Source organism: Hippocampus bargibanti, linkage group LG06 (genome assembly GCF_051943395.1).
Source record: "Hippocampus bargibanti isolate YZ-2025 linkage group LG06, ASM5194339v1, whole genome shotgun sequence".
NCBI lineage: Eukaryota > Metazoa > Chordata > Actinopteri > Syngnathiformes > Syngnathidae > Hippocampus > Hippocampus bargibanti.
The window spans coordinates 18,069,910-18,090,009 of NC_142739.1; the positions used below are offsets into that span (position 1 = coordinate 18,069,910).

The 20,100-nt window shown below is 42.3% G+C and overlaps 1 protein-coding gene across 4 annotated transcripts in view; it reads left to right on the forward strand.

The window, feature by feature from the left end:
- The window catches only part of LOC148896643 (glutamate receptor ionotropic, kainate 2), a 251,019-nt gene that overhangs the window by 203,768 nt on the left and 27,151 nt on the right, over positions 1-20,100 (forward strand). For all 4 annotated transcript variants that reach the window (XM_088997801.1, XM_088997804.1, XM_088997803.1 and 1 more), the window contains one exon: positions 9,481-9,706. In XM_088997801.1, coding sequence (XP_088853927.1) covers positions 9,481-9,706 — 226 coding nt within the window. The remainder of the gene's footprint in view (positions 1-9,480; positions 9,707-20,100) is intronic.

The window sequence follows — 20,100 nt, forward strand, 5'->3', positions numbered from 1 at the left end:
AGGAATAACATTTACAAGGTAAAAAACATTTTAGGTAATTAGTGACTTGTGCTGGAAAATAGTATAATGGGGCCCAATTATGTAAATGCCTGTTATAGTCTCTGAAGCATAGAAGCCTTTCACTCGTCTCTCGAGCACAACTCCCTGTGGACCTCTGCAACACCAACACTGAATAATTTAATAGCAAACACCCACTGCTATACAGACTTGCTTGTTAGCTAATAAAATAACATGTTGTTAAAGGATGGGCTCAATATTTTGTTTTATCTGTGGGTATAATTGGGAGATGTGGGTTAATGTTTAAAACAGAGCTCCTTTACAAGGCCACATCTCCAAATCGTCAGTCTTTACAAATGCAGCTGATTTTGCACAAAATAATAGCAGTATTAGTCTGTTTTTTTAAATAAGGGGAAACTCATGGACATGGTGGTGGGTAACAAGATAGAGCAGACCATGAAAATCACAATAATTGCTTGTCATTGTAGAATAAATACATGGTGGGTATTATCCTAATTAATCTACATTTTGAAAATGCTTAATCAATCAAAATCTAACTTGCAAACCGTGACAGTGAAAGGAATCTTTTTGGTGGAGAGCTTTCAATAAGACCAGTGTTATTTTGACATCTAAATCTTTCCAATGTTCTTTTAGCAGACATAGAAAGTCCACTTGTAACAGGAGCTGCTGATGCATTTATTAATTGTTCCATCTGTCTGTATACTTACGGAAGTCAAAATAGGCACAAATGCTGGATGAAATTCAAAAGTATCAGTTACAATATACTGTAATCATGGGTTACATCGCTACCTACACTTGCATCAAATGAGTTCCAGTATATATAACTTTATATTGGAGAGAGAGAGAGAGAGAGAGAGAGAGAGAGAGAGAGAGAGAGAGAGAGAGAGAGAGAGTTTTCTTATACGTGGCAAAAACCTTAGGAACACTGGATAAAATTGCATCACAGTACACCTGTTTTAAGTTCGAGTCAAACATTGACAAATTTCAACACTGAGGAATTTCAAATGAAATTATTCTTTGGGAAGTTAGTAATTAACCATGGTGGCTAAAGATTAGAAATAAACTGTAATTCAAGTAAGTAGATATAAAAATACAGTAATACCTCGGCTTACGAACGCTTTAGCTCATGAAGTTTTCGCCTTACGAACATTAAATTCTCAAGAATATGATCTTGGCATACGAACTAGCACACAACGCCACGGTGGCTGGTGGAGTAGTTTTTGGCAGATGAACACCACAACACACGGTTGAACAGTGTCACAGTGGCTGGCGGGCTACTTTTCCACACCCCTTATGAGTGCAGACTTGGTTTGCTATCGATTGGAGTAAATTTGCTATTATGGGACCGAAAAAGACCCCACCACAGGCTAGTGTTAAGCCGAAGAGGACAAACAAGAAAATTACGGTCGAGCAAAAGAAGGAGATCATCGAAAAACACGAACGAGGTGTGCGTTTGTGTTATTTAGCATCCCAGTACCGGTATGCTAAGTTGACTATTGCTACGTGTGGCTAAGGGTGTTTCTGTGTTGTGTAAGCAACGGTCTCAGGCAATAGAAGAGGGTGAACGATTAACAAAAAGCTAGCAGGGGACCATGTGAGTGAATTTCACAGTCCCAGGTGCAGTTCACACTCTGCAAATTAAAATAAAGCGCTCATCAAATTAAATGCAAATTTTAAAATGTATGCTCGAACGAATTGTCCCCTCACATTAACATAGTATGTACTATATTTTTCTTTTGATTCATTTTCCACACTGCTATCAAATATGTTTTATTCCACTTCAGATAAAATATCAATCTAGTGGATTAACAACAAACAAACAAAATTAAAAACATGTCAAAATGTCTTCGTGTTTGTTATTTTCAGATTTCATCTGCAGCTTTTATTCAACTATTCTGCTTGTCAAATCACCGCCTTCGTCAGAGTCACACTCTGACGAAGGCGGAAGTAGACGCCGAAACATGTCAGGTATTTGAACACCGACAATACACTGTCTTTAAGATAATAATCTGTTTTAAATTCTAAACATCTATTGTCATTCTCAATCTACACCTTTGTATACTTATTTCGGGTTTGACGATTAGCCCTAACAATAACGTTCGCATTTCACCCAATTCATATTTTTCATTTGACGCTTTTGCTTTTGCATTTTATGACAATGAACTGTGTCAATCTAATTGCCGCCGTGAAGTGCTGTCAGGCTTCGCAATTCTCAATGATCACATGTGAAAGAAAAAAAACTGGACACTTGTACTGTAAATATGGGTTGATGCAATACAGCTACATATATCAATATCCCTTTCTTGATACTTGCACTATGTACAGTTTTTTTATGAAACAGTTTGGCACATTTACAGTATACAGTTGACATTTTTTTACTATGCTTAGAATATCTTGTTTTCTTTCCTTTCACCCCCCACCCCATCCCCTTTCAAATTGCTGCTGTGGACTGCAAATTTCCCCATTGTGGGACAAATAAAGGTTTTCTGATTCTGATTCTGATTGCTAATGAACAAAATTCACCTCTGTTGCATTTACTATTAGTATAATGTTATACTTTCTGCCGTAGCTCACTGACACACAACACAGTATTGAGCATATGGTCTGAAAGCATGTCTGGTCATTGGAAATAAAACTCGCCGTCTGGAAAGGCAGAAACTGTCTTTCACTTTCAAAAGGAAACTCAGTAGAGACTATGGCAATTGATGATAGTTGGCTTTGTCGGCGGCACTGGCAGTCGCACAGAGATGGGATTGTGTATTTAAGTCGCAGTATTTCATTTCAGTTTTTCTAATCACAAGTAATCTGTAGTATTAAATTTCATTTTGAGAGGGTTGGTTGTTATCTTTACCTTTCCTTTTCCAACTTTGCCAATCTGTTGTAATGTTGGTATACACGTACATAAGAGGTAATGCACCACTCCTGTCAGACGATTGTGGTATATAGGAGTTATCTATGTGTCGATGTATTCAACACCACTGCTTTCTTCTTATCAGCAGTCAGAAGCTTGCATGCTCAATCACCTGAGTCGTCAAGGGTGACTCCAAAAGATTCTGATCGGCACTCCGCAAATCACCCAGTTGATCTAAAATATCGACCAGCCACAAAAAGTCATTACACACAATAATGCCGGGTGGGACCTTGAAGATGTGACTTAATTAGGTTTCGAATGGCTTCAAACCAGCCTTCATTTCTGCTTGGCAATAAATTAACATTCCCTTGTAGTCAAACTGTGGGAAAGTGGGTATGCAATTTGAAGTGCAATCCTTATGCGGAAACAGGTTTTCCCCTTCAGTGTAAATGATAGGAGCAATATCTAAGACAGGGGTGGGCAAACTGTTTGACTCGCGGGCCGCATTGGGTTCTAAAATTTGACAGAGGGGCCGGGCCAGGAGCATTTGGAGGGAGAGTTTGGGCCGGAAATACTAAACCTAAAGCATTAAAGGACAACCGACGCCTCCGGACAAGTGTTTGGTCTGAAAACTTCGTGTTGATCCGTGTTGATGGCGAAATTAGAAGGAAAACACATAAATAACGCCATGGTGAATCGTTGTGTGTTGCACCAAGACAACTATTTGATATTCGCTTACACAAATTCCCACCTGACAAATCAGCCCATTTCCAACAGAGCTTGGGCGCAATCTTCTGCATTTTCTGGGTGCTACACTGCTGTCATTGACGCCTCGAATTGATATGGGAGGACTCCTTGAATCAATTGCAAACATTTATGCTTTCCTCTTCAGAACTATTTGAATCATATTCATAACTGGATGAGTAACAAGAAAACATCTCCGAATCTGAAGCCATTGTATTGATTCTCGAGCAAGGCAAGGCGTCTTGGCGTGACGTCACGAACAAGGGGGTGGGACCTTCTGAAACTGGCCATTTCCGGATTCATTGCTATGCTATAAAACATTTTTCTGATGTCAGTGGGAAACACAAAAAAATGGTGCCGGTTGTTCTTTAAATGTAGTGTGTACAAACCTCATAGCACAGTAAGAACCCAATTTATTAACTGTCTTTCAAATGTTTCAAATGTGAAAAATATCCCTGATCAGTTAATAAATTTGTCTCAAGGAATATGGCGTTTACATACTATTTCGCAGATACTTGGAGGAGGAAATGGAAATAGATTAAAATAACATATGCACTGTGATTCATCAAGATTGCGTCTGTTTTTAATAAGTTTTCATTGAAGGGGCAAAGTTAAAGAAATCAACATACTTGGCAATAAAGATGATTCTGATTCTGATTCTGATTGAAAAATGGAATCACTTTCATCATTCAAAACATATTATTCCACAACGAAATATGCAAGCTCAATAATACCTACTTGTGTTAAATTCCGCCAAATCATAGATGGTTTGTCCTGACCGCGCTCAACAAACTCCTCACTGACGCCCTCGCCTTCACGCGCAAACAATACACGTGTACCGTCGCCGAGCACACAGACGTAGGCTACCTGCAGTGAAATTTGCATACTCGGCACGGCAGACAATCAGAAGCCTGCTTCTTTCTTCCGGACTTTCGCAAGCGTTATAAAGTCGTGCAATTGCATATAATTTTCCAAAATAGATGCACAGAACATCAGCCCAGAAGAAAGATTCAAAAGAAGCTAACAACATATGTGACGCTACAAAACGTAAATTTACATTAAACCGTGACTGTAAAGTGTACGTGAGACTTATGAAAGGAGCTTAGTGGCTCGTAGGAAGCAATGCAAACGTTGCCTTGTGCACCACAATGACAATTGACTACTGCAGCAAAATCTAGCCATGGACATTTACCGTAAATTAAGCAAGGTAGCCTTTGTAGTAAGTACATTCTTGATTTAAAAAAACACTTTATACTTTGTGACAATGTTTTTTTTTAATGTGATTAGTTGTCTCATTGTGCTTCAAGTTGTGAAAAATTGGGCAGGCAACTTTTCAGTTATCTGCCCTGTTGTCCGCTATTTTTTTGTCATGAGTTTCAGACACTGTTTTTACTATAATTTGGGCAGGTTCGGCGGGCCGGATTAAAAAGCCTAACGGGCCGTATGTGGCCCGCGGGCCGTAGTTTGCCCATGCCTGATCTAAGATCTACATATTCTACATCGGCATTCTTATAGTGTGCCCTCTGCCACAAAGGTACTCAAAAGTGCATCAGGAGCCACAAGTATCAGTATCTAGCTTCAGTATAGTTGGTCTGCTTGCTGTTGAGAGACTGCTCCTCAGAACATGAGCCTCTATATTCGGCCTGATCTTGAAATGCCACATTTGGTTAAGAAGAAATTTCACAAATCTATATTATCTGTCAACCTGCACATATTGTATACAAACTATTGACCAACCGATGTAAAATGTTGAAAATGGCTTGCTTTTTTGGATCATGTTTGAATAATACAGTATGTATTATATATGTGCATTTTTTTTGATTACCATTTAAATATTTATGTAACGAAGGGCAAAGAGGAGCAACGTGCTTCCACTGACGTATGTAGTGAGACAAGTAGTGTTTATCTCCACACAAGTCTCTATCTCTCCAGCAAACCTGACACCTCTCTTCCACATTCTTCCCTTTCACTCTGCCTCTCTGAAGTTAAATCCTGGTTTACCCATAACTTCCTCAAACTTAACAGCGAAAAAACTGAAATTCTCCTCGTTAGTCCCAAATCCACCTTGAGCAAATATTGACAATTTGATCTTTTACCCCCCCATCACGTGACAGGTCTAGGTGTCAGTCTTGACAGCACACTATCTTTCCACTCCCATATAAATAACTTGACCCGGACTGCGTACTTCCACCTACGCAATACAAATCGTCTTCGCCCGTCTCTCACTCCTCACACCACTGCTATCCTAAATTCACCTCTCTTTGGTGTCCCTCAGAAACTTCTCCACAAACTTCAACTCGTCCAGAATTCTTCAGCCCGGATCATCACCAGAACCTCATCCTTTCACCACACCACCCCCGTCCTCCAAGAGCTCCACTGGCTCCCGGTCAAATATAGAATCAACTTTAAAATTATTCTTCATACATTTAAAGCTATCCATAACCTTGCCCCCCATACCTATCTGACCTTATTCAAATTTCTATTCCCTCTCGTTCCCTCAGATCCTCTTCCTCCCTCCGTCTCTGTGTGCCCCCCCTGCCCGTCTCAGCATGATGGGGAACAGAGCCTTCAGCTGCTCTGCCCCCAAACTTTGGAACTCACGTCCTCCCAACATTCGTGACATCGATCCCACCTTCAAGGCCCATCTCAAAACCCACCTATTTAAAATTGCATTTTCTATGTAGCTCTCTCTCTTGTTTCTATTTATAATATTATTTTATTCATTGCATTCTATTTGTGATTGTATTTTATTTATTATAGTACCTATGTTTTTCTGTGACTGTAAAGTGTCCTTGAGAGCTTTGAAAGGCGCTTAAAATGTAATGTATTATTATTATTATTATTATTATTATTATTATTATTATTATTATTATTATTATTATTACTACAATTTACCAATTATGGTAACTGTTGAGTTCTAATTCTTGTTTCTCATCTAGTTCGGTGTTCAACGAAGTTCTGTGATGAAATACCAGCGAGGACGATAGATGGTGAACAAAAAGCTACTTTATTCTAGTGAAACAAAAGGGGCACATCTCTCGTCGGAGCGGGGAGCCAAAAGCACTGAACACAAAAAGCAAAAAGCACAAGAGCCCGCCCGCTCAGACTAGTTTTGAAAGTACACAACAGCGGTCTGTCATCCAATCAGCTACGGACAAGTGTTGGGAGAACATTTAGACTGAAAATTGATACTTTCTACATTCTGCTTTCACAACTATTCAACTAATAAACTTCATAAATCCATGTATACTAAAGTAAACATGCAATAACAGAATATGTACTAAGCTAAACATGAAATAACATAATATGTTTACTAATCTAAGCATTAAATAACATAATATGTTTACTAATGTGCATAAGCACTCTATCAGTAACTTGCCCCATGAAGACAACATGAACTTTTTGTCACGCCCGCTCGAAAAGTGGTGACAGAACTCGAGGGACGACAGAAGATTGTGACAACGCTCGAGTTAAAAGGCAGGACTCGAGCGACGGGGTTTGGCGAAAGAGTAGGACCCGAAATACACGACGTGACAGGCTTGGAAGGAGCAAGAGTCTTTACTGAGACATGTATTGAAAATAACAAACAGGGGAGGGTGGAGGAAGATAACTAAACAATTGCAGACCTGGCAGCGCGGTAGTGGTAACTCCGACGGAGACGGTCGTGAGCGATAGGCAGATATAGACAGAAGGCACAATCAGTAAATGACAATCAGCTGTGGGAACCCAGGTGAGTGATGATTGGAGGGGCCGTCTCCAGGGAGTGGCGGAGGAGGTGACAGGAGGGGCGGGGGCAGTTGGCGTAGTAGTAGGGGCTCCAGCCCTGAATGGTGGGGCCCTCCCAGGAAATGGACGGGTCATGGGCATTGAGCCAGGGGAGACCCAATACCAACGGCGCGTTCCGGGAGGGCATAACAAAAAATTGGCGGTGCTCCACGTGGTTGCCCGCTTAAGCGGGGCCGTGAGGTGAGTGACCCGGGCTAACTGTCGACCGTCCAGGTCGACGATCTCCTTAGGGGAAAGGAGATCGATGAGTTGGCAGCCCAACAAGTCGGCCAGTTGGGGGTCGATGATACACCCGTCGGCCCCCGAGTCAACTAGCGCCCGCACGGTTTGGGAGCTGGAGGGGCCAAATAGTTCGCTTTCCAGCTCCAACCGCGTGACAGGTGTCCTGGACTTAGCCCCCAACGGTCGCCGTTTCGGTGGGGACTTACATGGGCCGTAGGTCCTTGGCTGGGGGCCTCGGGTGCGACAAGCCCCTGGGTTGGCGCGGTCATCCCCCCCCCCCCCCCCCCCCCCTATCACCATAGGTTCGGGGAATCCCTCCTGGCGCCGCACGCGGTCGCTGCCGGGTGTGGTCGACCAAGGTCGGCTTCGGGGTTCCTCGGGCCGTCGGTCGCCCAGCTCCTTTCGCCGCTCCCGGAGACGGTGATCCAAGCCGATGACTATCTCGACGAGGTCGTCGAAGGTGGTGCCGGCGTCGCGGGTAGCCAACTCGTCCTTTAGGTCGGAATTTAAGCCGCGACGAAACACCCCCCTCAACGCTCGGTCGCCGTAGCCGCTGCCAGCGGCCTGGATCCGGAAAGCGACGGAGTATTCTACGGCCGAACGGGCCCCTTGGACGCAGTCGAGGATTCTCCCTTCCGCCTCGACCTCCGTCACCGGATGGTGAAACACCCGGCGTATCTCGGCCACGAAGTCCTGACACAAGGCGCACAGCTCCGGTCGGGACTCTCATACTGCCAGCACCCATGTTTCAGCTTCTCCCGCAAGCAGACTGGTGATGAAGGCTACCTTAGCCTCATCGCTAACGTAGGCGTATGGTTGTCGTTCAAACACGAGCGCGCACTGCATGAGGAATTGAGCGCAGTGCCCGGTTTCGCCTGCATAGCGTGAGGGTTGGGGTAGCGGTGGATCGCGCCTGCCCATGGGCGGGGAGGAAGGGACGGTGAGGGTGGCGATGCATGTCTCCATCTCCTTGAGGCGTTGAGCCAGCGAGGAAGTAATGTGGCACATTTCCTCGATCGCCTGGGCCAGCTGGCTCGAACGCTCCGCCTCTTGAACAAGGGTGGCAAAGTACCTGTCATCGCCAAGCAGGGTCCATGGGTGGTCGGAGTATTGTGTGACGACGCTCGAGTTAAAAGGCAGGACTCGAGCGACGGGGTTTGGCGAAAGGGTAGGACCCGAAATACACGACGTGACAGGCTTGAGGCTTTACTGAGACATGTATCGAAAATAACAAACAGGGGAGGGTGGAGGAAGATAACTAAACAATTGCAGACCTGGCAGTGGTAACGGCAACATCCAAAAATACTCCGACGGAGACGGTCGTGAGCGATAGGCAGATACAGACAGAAGGCACAATCAATAAATGACAATCAGCTGTGGGAACCCAGGTGAGTGATGATTGGAGGGGCCGTCTCCCGGGAGTGGCGGAGGAGGCGACAGGAGGGGCGGGGCGCGCCCAGGATGGCAACGAGATGTGACAAAAATAGTTAAGGTGGGATCCAAAATACACGGTGGAGACAGTGATTCCAAAAAGAGTCTTTACTGAGACACGTGGCAAAGAAAGAAAGTCAGGCAAGGTAGGAGAGCAACAACAAAACAGACCTGCGTGCGGTTGGGTGACGGGGAATTCCTGGAATACACTGACAAAAACAGAAAGGGTGGCTTTTATAGCCAGAAGGCACAATTAAGGAAATGGGGAACAGGTGCGTGAGTCCAGAGAGCGGGCCGGAATGGGAGGGGCCCGCTCTAGGAGCAGAAGAGGAAAAGACAGGAGGGGAGGGGCACGCTCCTGGCGTAGACGAGGATGTGACACTTTTTTAGGCTATTTACTTTCATAATCTTTTTATGTCTCCTCACAGAAAACCAAGATCTCCACTTATGATAAAATGTGGGAATTCATGAGCAGTCGGCGGCATTCAGTGATGGTGAAGAATGTTGAAGAGGGCATTCACAGAGTCCTCACATCAGATTATGCTTTCCTCATGGAGTCGACAAGCATTGAGTTTGCCACACAACGCAACTGCAACCTCACCCAGGTTGGAGGCCTCATTGACTCACAAGCCTATGGGATTGGCACTCCAATGGGTATGTACTGCATATTGCATTGCTGGCTAAACATAATATACCATCTTTAAAGTTATTTTTTCTCTGCAAATTACAACTGATGTGACGATGCTTCTTCGATGGTCCTATATTTCTCTGTGTTGCACTGCATACAGTGTAATGTTGAACTAGACGAAAAGTAATCCTGACCGATGCTTGGTGGTTTACAATTGTGTGCACACTGTAGTCATTCCTTGGCCTTGCTTCACTCCTTGTCTGTGGAACAAAACTACCATCTCTTATCAAACAAATAAAGTTGATGTTACACAGCGATGCTACAGTTTATCTAGCTCCCAGAATTAAGCCTATTTAAAATGACTAAGAAACCGATTTTACTGCCATCTCAATGCCAGTTCAATGACAAGTGCCTTTCTCACCTATCATGAAATGCCCACTCGATAGACTGTAGCTCCTTACAATTTTGCAAATGCCACACAACTTCAATATATTCCAGCAAAAGTGAGTGCTGTTCATTTAACTCTTTCCTCCCTAGCAGTCATTTTGCATTTCTTCCCCGACAGCCTACAGAGGCTGCAGCCTAGCTTTGTCGTGTGCTCCCTGGAAGGCTTCAGCAGGAAATTCATAACTAACATGTGTGTTCAAATAAACTGTTATAACTTCTTTATTTGTTGTTCTTTATGAAATGATCGTTATGAAACTGTCAGTACACTTTCACAACATATAATAGAATAAGATAACACCGTTTTTTTTTTTTGTGAACTTGATTGAAGTTTTAGAAAATTATTGCAATGTTAATGAAGATTTTTTTTCCAAAACCTGCCAATTACAACAAGATGCATTCACAACAAGTCACATATGCATGAAATAAACCTAGAATGCAGTTAAAATAATTCAGGATGTTTTTATTTGTGGTATGGTTTAAAACATGGAATGCATAGGTTCATCTTGCATTGCTCACAACCTGTTCTTAGCTCGCGACGAATTTTATTCTTTTCACACTCTTTGCATGTTCTCTTTTCATCCAATTCTACTGGCCAATGAAGGAGGGCAGCACTGCCATTCTCCTTCATGCATTCTCTTTTTCTTTTCCTTCTGTAATTGCCAAACAACTGATGAACTAAGTTTGTCCTGAATTCTAACTGAGCCCTTTTTCAGAGGCGACCTGTTCTGGTTTTCACTTGATGGTTTGGAGAGAGTTTCATCAGTATAAATCCATTGCTAATACAAATATCCACTAGAAACCAGAACAGGTATTTCCACCATTTGAGTTATTTCCTGGAGATAGCGTATGAAGCACGTAGTTGATCAGCCCAAAAGTATTTGAATGGTGATATAAGTTCATCAATGCAACAGTCACGACTGTGTCAGATGCCAAAATGTCTTCATCAACATCGTCATGGCTTCAAGATATACAGTACATGGGTATTTTAGAAAAAAAACATATGGACCTCCGTTTCAATAATCATATTGACAAAGCAAAATTATGAGGTACTGCTATGAGTGGAAAACGCACTATTCACTTACAATTATTAGCATCGGGTACCAAGTCAGGATCAACAATATCATAATGAAAATAGCGTTAGCATTCCAAATTCAGGACATTCCTTATTTTTAATGTTTCTCGGTAAATAAACAAGTTAGCGTTAGTTTATGCATTTCAGTATCAAGATAAACCTCTTCTGAATAGCTCATAAAATAGTTTCAACATATACTTACGTGGTATTTCATCCATGACGAAAAATAGAAGGCGCTTTGAAGATGGAGGAGAGCAATTTGTGTTGCGCATGAAGGAGATGATGTCACTGATGCTCTTAAAGGCAACCTGCATATAACCTGTTTTAAAGGGATATGTAACTTGTGCCGCATCAGTTTCAATCAGCACTTGAACTGCTCACTTTCATTTTCTCGATCTATAAGCACAATCGTCCATAAAGGGTTAACATCCATTCACGGCCCGCCTGTAGTCGGCATCCGGCAATATTTGTTATCGCTTCAGCCCGACTGGAGGTGTGACTCGGGATACACGGAAGTAAAAACACAACGACTGTAGTTGTTTGCCGGGAGGAATGAGATAAACAAAAGCAAGGCAAGAAGGCTGCTTATCTGGCTTAGCTGAAGGCTAACAAACCACCGATACCATCACTTTCATAAAATGGACTTTGATCAAAAGGGTTTCGTGGTGCCAGGGAAATAACAGATGTTTGCATTGGTTTGTCTGTTGGAAAGGTGGCTAATAGATGACATGCTGAAAAACCTGGGTCTTTAACCGCAGACCTTTAGGATCCATGACATCATCAGAGCCTCGGGACACTAACCGTTGGCAAAGCAACAATGGAAGTGGTCTTGAGCTACGAGTACCTCATGATCCACCTTTCCAATGACTTTGCCAACAGCGAAACACTTCCTGTCTGTTTAAGATGGTCTCGACTGCTTCCAGAAGCAACAACATGGGACAGCGGGTAGATGTGTGGTGAAGAGGGTCTTCAGCACCAGCATTACGGTGTGGCACGGTACACAAAGATAAGCTGTTCAAGATTGTGAGGAGCAGATTTACCTCGCTACAACAATAGACATATTCTCCACAATGACAGACATATTCTCCATAAGAACCAGAAAGTGGGTTCTCTGCATCATTGAGGATCCACCTAAATCTTCAAACCCTCCTTCATCCCTTGCCCTTCTGGCAGGAGGTTATGGGCCATCCATAGCATGACCACCATGCTGAAGCACAGCGTATTTCCCCAAGCTGTTCGGTAACGGTAACCTTAAATGGCGCTCTGCTGCCCTGACATCATTTCCTCCATGCCTATTCATGACTGCATGTTCAAGAATTTGTTCTTGAACACGTTTGCTTTTGTCAAGTGAAAAATGACCTTGAAACTATCACGTGCAATTCAACCCTATTGAATTTTCATTCCACTTCATCCACACCTTTGCTGCATGAGCAACTTTGCACTTGGTGAAATCATGAATAGATTACTTTATTTTCTCATTTATGTTGTCTTATTTTGTCTTCACATTTATTGTATTGTTTTTTTTATCTGTCTGAATTAATTCAACTAAAGTGGTATTTCTAGTGTTGTATTTCGTACTATATTGTGCAAACATTTGTGTTACAATCAGATTTATTGAATTGTCATCGACTATTGTATATACACTGTAATATATAACCATTATTTCATGAAATATCAGATTTAATCATTGGCCAGGCTCTGCTCAACACACTTGATTAATCAGAAACATTTGGATTGAATTTGGATTGAAGCCTGCAGAAGGATATGGAAAAATCGCATGGTCTTGGATAAGGTTTTTTGAAGAGAATTGGGGGGGGGGGGGGGGTTAATTATGGAATCCCAATGGAAGACAGTGTAATGTGACTGACTTTTTTTGTAAAACTGGAGACCACGGCACAGGCCCTCGACCCAGTACCATTCTATTTCGACAATATCAGTATAAATCAGACACAATTAAGACACATGGTTATCCAAAAAATTTTGAAGTAAAACTGAATGATCGGCAGGTGAGCAAAGTGAGTGAAGGATTGAAAACAATTTCTCTGTAGGTCGGTGTGTGTGTGATGTAGAAAATAATTTAGCATCACTGCTCCCTGGTGGCTGTTCACATCCACAAAGAACACGGTTTTAAATTGCTAATCCTACCCTTTTATTAGCCTTGACCATCTGCAAACTGTATTTCCACATAGCCTGGCCATTTTTCTGATACTGTATATCTTTGACTTGATGTCAAACTGCATTAATACCAAGGGCTTGGGAGAGCCACAGCCGACAGTTGCCTTGATAACTTCCTCAGTTGTCTAATGGATACACTTTCACTTCCCAGACGTCTGATGTTGACTTTATAAAATTGTGTTTACTTTGTGGATCCTACACCATCTAATCATTTTGTTCATGCATGATTAGATGTAGTACTAAGTGTTTCATTATTAATCCTTATATTAGCAACAACATTTGTTCATTCATTTTCTCCAGGTGCTACGGTTTCATCTTACTTCCCCAAAACATGCTTTGTCGGTTATGTTCAGCTCCAGGCTGGGTAGGTCACCTTACTGCCTATATTTCAAATCTCCCGGCTGCAACATACCTGATTCAGATGATATGCTCATCAGCCTGAAGCACCATCTGAAGCACCATAAGAATTATAGTGATATCATATACTGTATTGTATCAGGTGTGTTGCTGGGAAAGCTGGAAAGGCCTTGCTATTGGTTATCGATGAGAAGGTTTCTTCAGCCGTCATCTGTACAAAAGTGAAGGTTTCGGACGTTTCACCTCCTATTCAAGAGGCTTCGTCAGCGAACTAAAGTCTGACTGGTCGTATCGGCCCCATTTATATATCCCTAATGTCCAGACATGGTGGCGCCGGACACAGCTATGATAGGTCTCTACTCTCAGGTTGGGGGGGGGGGGGCAGGGGACCCCTCCCTGTGGCCCCACTGATTGGTCCTACATTCTTGACTAGCGACTGGCCTATTACCCCCACTCCCCCCGGTATCACCTCATCAGCATAACGACCCTCATCAGCATTGCGAAAGTTGCCTAACCTGTTTTGCCTAAGCAGGCTATTGTATGAACGATCCAAATTGAACCTCACCCCACCAGACCGGTTTAATGAAGGATTTTGTTGTTTTATAAGAATCGCTTCTTTTACCCCCCTTTCAAACCATCTATGTTCTTTCGCTAAGATTTTAACCTCATTGTCGTCAAATGAGTGGTTGCTAGCTTTTAGGTGCAAATGTACTGCCGATTGAGGCCCACTAGTATTATCCCTGCGATGTTGATAAAGTCTTTTTTTGAGAATTTGTTGAGTCTCCCCAATGTACTGCTCTTTACAATTTTCATTCTTACAATGTATGGAATAAACTACATTACTTTGTTTTTCATTTGGTAGCCTATCTTTTGGATGCACTAATTTTTGCCTTAACGTGTTTATCGGTTTCAAATAAGTAGGAATTTTATGTTGCCAAAGGACTCTTTGTAATTTTTCAGAAACTCCTGCAATGTAAGGTACTGCTACTCCTCTCCTTTTTGAATCTTGAGAATTATTGGTTTCGTTCGCTATTCTTTCTTTCTGACATTTGTTGAATGACCACTGAGGGTACCCACAGTTAGTGAGTGCTCTCCTGATATGTTTTGACTCCTTTTCTCTACCTTCAGTGCTAGTTGGTATTAGTTTAGCCCTATGCTGGAGGGTTCTGATAACTCCTAGTTTATGTTGTAAAGGGTGGTTAGAGTCAAAAAGTAAGTATTGGTCAGTGTACGTATTTTCAATTTCGGGAAAAATGTTATAAACAAATTCATGGCTTCTCATCGATGGACCACTCCTGTACGACTGAGAGCTTACACAGACGTATTGCTATTGGTTAGCAACTATTTCCTGGTGTGACTTGCCAAAGAAGCTGGGACAGGCTGGAATGGGCTCCAGTACAACTGTGATTCCAGTAAGAATCAGAGCAGTTTGTTTTCCTGCGTCAGCATGACTTCAGAGAATAGACCAATTGTCAAAGTAGGAAATGAGGGTTGCTTGATACAGAGAACGGGGTATTCCATCAGTGCTGATGGTAGGTCTGTCCGTCTGTCACAGGCAGACCCCCATTTTGCTGATGATTGACAAATGATGGGAGACCAAAAAAGACAGACAAAGCACTGCCTGGTTTTTGACTGCTGGTGTAGTCTTCACTAGTTGGGTCAAGTACCAACGGACGCGTTTCACTGAGGACTGACAGACTTACACCCTGACTGTGTCACCTGTGTTGTGTTGTTTGCTGGAGCTTCTTAGATGATATGTGTGAGATGGTGAGTGCTCATATTTTCAGTTGTATCTCTGCAAGGGACTGTGATGGTCGTCTATTATTGTCTAAGGTGGCAGAAACAGATGATGGCACTTCGCTTTTCTTGACTGTTTTATGTATGTGTATTTATTTCTAGATATATATATCCCCACAACCCCACCGTCTGAAAAAGTCTTGTTTGATGTTGCTGTGCAGCAGAAGCCGGCATTCTATTAAGAAAGGCATAGTCAAAGACAGATACGAAGAAAGGGAGGATCATATTAAGGCTGTCTTTACTGGAGAAGTATCTTCTACCTTTGTTCAGACATATGTGTGGATGCAGAGTGGGAACCGGAGAGAGTGGTTTGTGACAAAGAGCCCGAATGAAATGCAAATAAAGAGGACCCCTGGTGTTTGTGAGGGATAGGCATTGTACCAGACTGAGAATTGCAAAAATCTGAATAGTAAATTCCCAAAGTCAAATAACAAGGGTAAAACAAACCATGAATGAACATCAAGGTTTAAGAAAAAACAAGAAACAGAAAACATTGTTTTCTTTTTGTTGCTGTAGGACGTCAGCAAAGAACGAAATGGAGACACATTCACTTTTGTGACTTGACTATGATTAATATATAATGATGATTCTACAGCAATTTGTATTCCAAAATAATCTTTAAATTGCCTTTTTTCCACAGCTGAAACAAAATTGTTGTGCTCCCTTTCAGGCTGAACTGAGGGTCATGCATTTTTTATTTTTTCTTGTTTTTTTTTAAGATTCTGTTATAATTACATGCAATATATTAGAAATTTATAAAGATGCTATAGCAGGGGTGTTGGCTCTGGGGCCACATTGCTTTCGACAATTTGACAGGCGGGCCAGGTCAGCGCAAGATACGTTATCTAAAAACAAGCAAAAGTTGACAGTCCATAGCAAACATCAACTGAACAAAACCATTTTAACACCCTTTCATTAATGAGAACAGTAAAACAACAATGTACAGTATATCGATGAGAAGGTTTCTTCAGCAGTCATCTGTAGTTCTTTGAAGGTGTCAGACGTTTTGCTTCCTATCCAAAAAGCTCTTGGTTAAGAAGCCTCTTGGATGAGAAGCAAAACGTCCGACACCTTCAACGAAGTACAAATGATGACTGAAGAAACCTTCTCATCGATGGACCACTCCTGTACGACAGAGCTTACACAGACGTATGTACAGTATATGTAGTATATGTAGCCGTAGTTCAGCCACCTCTCTGCTATAGTATTTTGGATTCATGGGCAGGGTAGAAAGGGTCATAAAACACGGGATTGTGCCTCAATGTCACATGTCACTTATCTGACAGTCAATAAGAAGGCTTGTGATGTGCATGACACATTGCGCATGTTCATCATTTCCATGATGTTGGAGCTGAGGTCTTTTCATTTGTTTGGATCTAACAGACCTGGAACAGTGTCAAGGCTGGCTGGCGAAGCAAGTGATCACCCCCTCTCCCACCCTACTCACACACATCTACACACACACAGACGCACACACACACGCACACACACACACACACACGCACACACACACGCACACACACACACGCACACACACACGCACTCGCACACTCACACACTCGCACACACACAACCACATACGCCCACACACGAACAATACTCCATTTAGTAATATTTGAATGAGGCTGCCATGAACTTGCACATTCACCGACCAAGGCCGATAAGTCATTGTTTCATCCAGTATACCATATGAAAAAACCATGTACTGACTTCATTAGAGCAAATGCACACATACAAACCCTGAACACACTCAAAATACTGTACAACCAGGAACAAAGTAGGAAGTATTAAACACTATTAGGGGCCTTTGCATGAAAAATAACACTTTTTACCATCCATATGTTAAATTGTTGTGCATTATATAATGATTGTAATGTTTTGGCAATGGTATAGGTTTGCATGGTTTTAGTGGCAAGGTCCCATTTTTATTTCCTGCAACTTAAACGATGGCTCAACGGAGAGGGTGTTGATGGTTGATGGCTTTTCTTCCCATTGTAATGTCAAAGATTCTGTGTTTTTGAAATGGTTTCCAGATCTGTTTGAATAAGTGAATTGGACCCTTTGTGGCTTGGCGGAAAGAAATAATTTTCAGAATCTGAATCATCTTTATTGTCCAAATATATAGAACACAAGGAATTTTTGATTCTATGGTGTAATTTCAAAAGCGAAAGAGTCACCACAGAGATCAGGAGCATCCTACGGAGCCCCTAAGGGGACATCGAAGAAAAAAAAAAAAAACTTTGCGAGATCTCGCAAAACTTTGCGTTCCCTCGCAAAACTTTGCATTCCCTCGCAATACTTTGCGTTCCCTCGCAATACTTTTGCAAGATCTCGCATTCTTTGCGTCTTTGCGAGATCTTGCAAAGAATGCGAGATCTCGCAATCTTTTTTTAAAAAATACGCGTACATGTACTTCCGGTTCATCGTCAGTGTAACCGAAAACAACAAACATGGAGCCTTTTCACCCTTTCGTTCCTTTAATCCAGTTTTACTTTAAAATTGGCTTGAAATACAAAGATATAAAATCCGTTCTTGAGATTAAACACGGTTTACTAATAAGTGAAAGACATTTGAAGCGAGTGGTGAACAAAAGTGGACTATTTCGCCGAAAAACGTTCGATGACTTGGGCGTCTTGGTTGACTTTATTCACAACCAGTTGCAGAATTCCGGACAACTACACGGTTACAGGTGGATGTACAGTAAGTGCAGAGAACATGGGCTTCTTGTCAGGAAAGAGGATGTTCGTCTGGTCCTGAAAGAGTTGGATCCGAGAGGAGTGTCTTTAAGGCAAGCAAGACGTCTGAGACGACGAAACTACTTCTCGAAAGGGCCTAATTTTATTTTATTGGTTATTTATTGGAATTTTATTTATTTATTAAAAAATACGCGTACATGTACTTCCGGTTCATCGTCAGTGTAACCGAAAACAACAAACATGGAGCCTTTTCACCCTTTCGTTCCTTTAATCCAGTTTTACTTTAAAATTGGCTTGAAATACAAAGATATAAAATCCGTTCTTGAGATTAAACACGGCTTACTAATAAGTGAAAGACATTTGAAGCGAGTGGTGAACAAAAGTGGACTATTTCGCCGAAAAACGTTCGATGACTTGGGCGTCTTGGTTGACTTTATTCACAACCAGTTGCAGAATTCCGGACAACTACACGGTTACAGGTGGATGTACAGGTGGATGTAAGTGCAGAGAACATGGGCTTCTTGTCAGGAAAGAGGATGTTCGTCTGGTCCTGAAAGAGTTGGATCCGAGAGGAGTGTCTTTAAGGCAAGCAAGATGTCTGAGACGACGAAACTACTTCTCGAAAGGGCCGAATTTTATTTGGCATATGGATTCATGACAAACTGAAACCGTTTGGAATTTGCATCAATGGGGCTATTGATGGCTTTTCAAGGAAAATAATGTGGCTCAATGCCTACACAACAAGTAGTGACCCGAAGTTAATTGGAGGTTACTACATTGAAATTGTGCACCGTTTGGGAGGTTGTCCTCGAATCGTTCGAGCTGATTTGGGGACTGAAAATGGTCATGTTAAAGGCTTCCAGCGTTTCCTGGTGCCCATACCGCCAGGCAGCACCCTTGACAGTTACTTGGATGGAGCCAGCACCGCCAATCAAAGAATTGAATATTGGTGGGGGTTTCTTCGCAGCCAATGCATGGAATTCTGGTTATCACTCTTCAAAGACCTCAGAGACAATGGCTTCTTTGATAGTGGATTTCTGGACAAAAGCATCCTGAAATTTTGTTGCATGGGACTTATTCAGGTGAGTTCATATATTCTTTAGCTCCATTTATGAAATATGTATTTTTGTATTTGAGAGGGTGTTGATGGGACACAAAAGAAGGTAAATAATCGGATAGTGGAAAGAAGATAGTGGTCTGTGTGTGTGGGGACATAGGGTGAAGGTGAAATGATCAAGGAAAAGATGAAGGAAAAGTGGGGATGGGCAGAGTAGTAAACATGAGTGACGAGTGTAAGGTAGAAAGGAGGGAGCAGGGAGAGAAAAGCAGTCTAATTCTATAATTTCTTGCTCATAAGAGCTGCTATGACTGTGCAACTATTCCTAAATCTGTCTGTATGTGCGCACCAAATCCAGCAGGCATTTAAACAGCTTCTTCCCTCAAGCAATTAACTCTCTAAAAAGTAACCCAAATAGAACTGTATAGTGCCTCCATTTTTTTGATGAGACTAGTGCAGCGTGTTCTACAGGAGACAATTTCCTTGTGTGTACTACATACTTGGCAAAAAAGATGATTCTGATTCTGATCTTATTCTCAACAGGATGAGTTGGATGATACTGCCCGTGTTTGGAACAGCCATCTCATCAGGCCCTCAAAGAACATAAATGTCCCCAGTGGTCGGCCCAACGTGATGTATTCTTTACCTGAACTTTATGGCACAAGGGACTTCCTCTCCACAGTTGACAATGAACAAGTTCAACTATGCAAAAGCCAGTGTGTCTTCCGTTTAACTATGCCTTGTGATCCGGATGTATTTGTATTGTGTGCTTCCTTAATGGCCCAGTCTGGTCTGATGCCACCAAAAGAGCCGTATCAG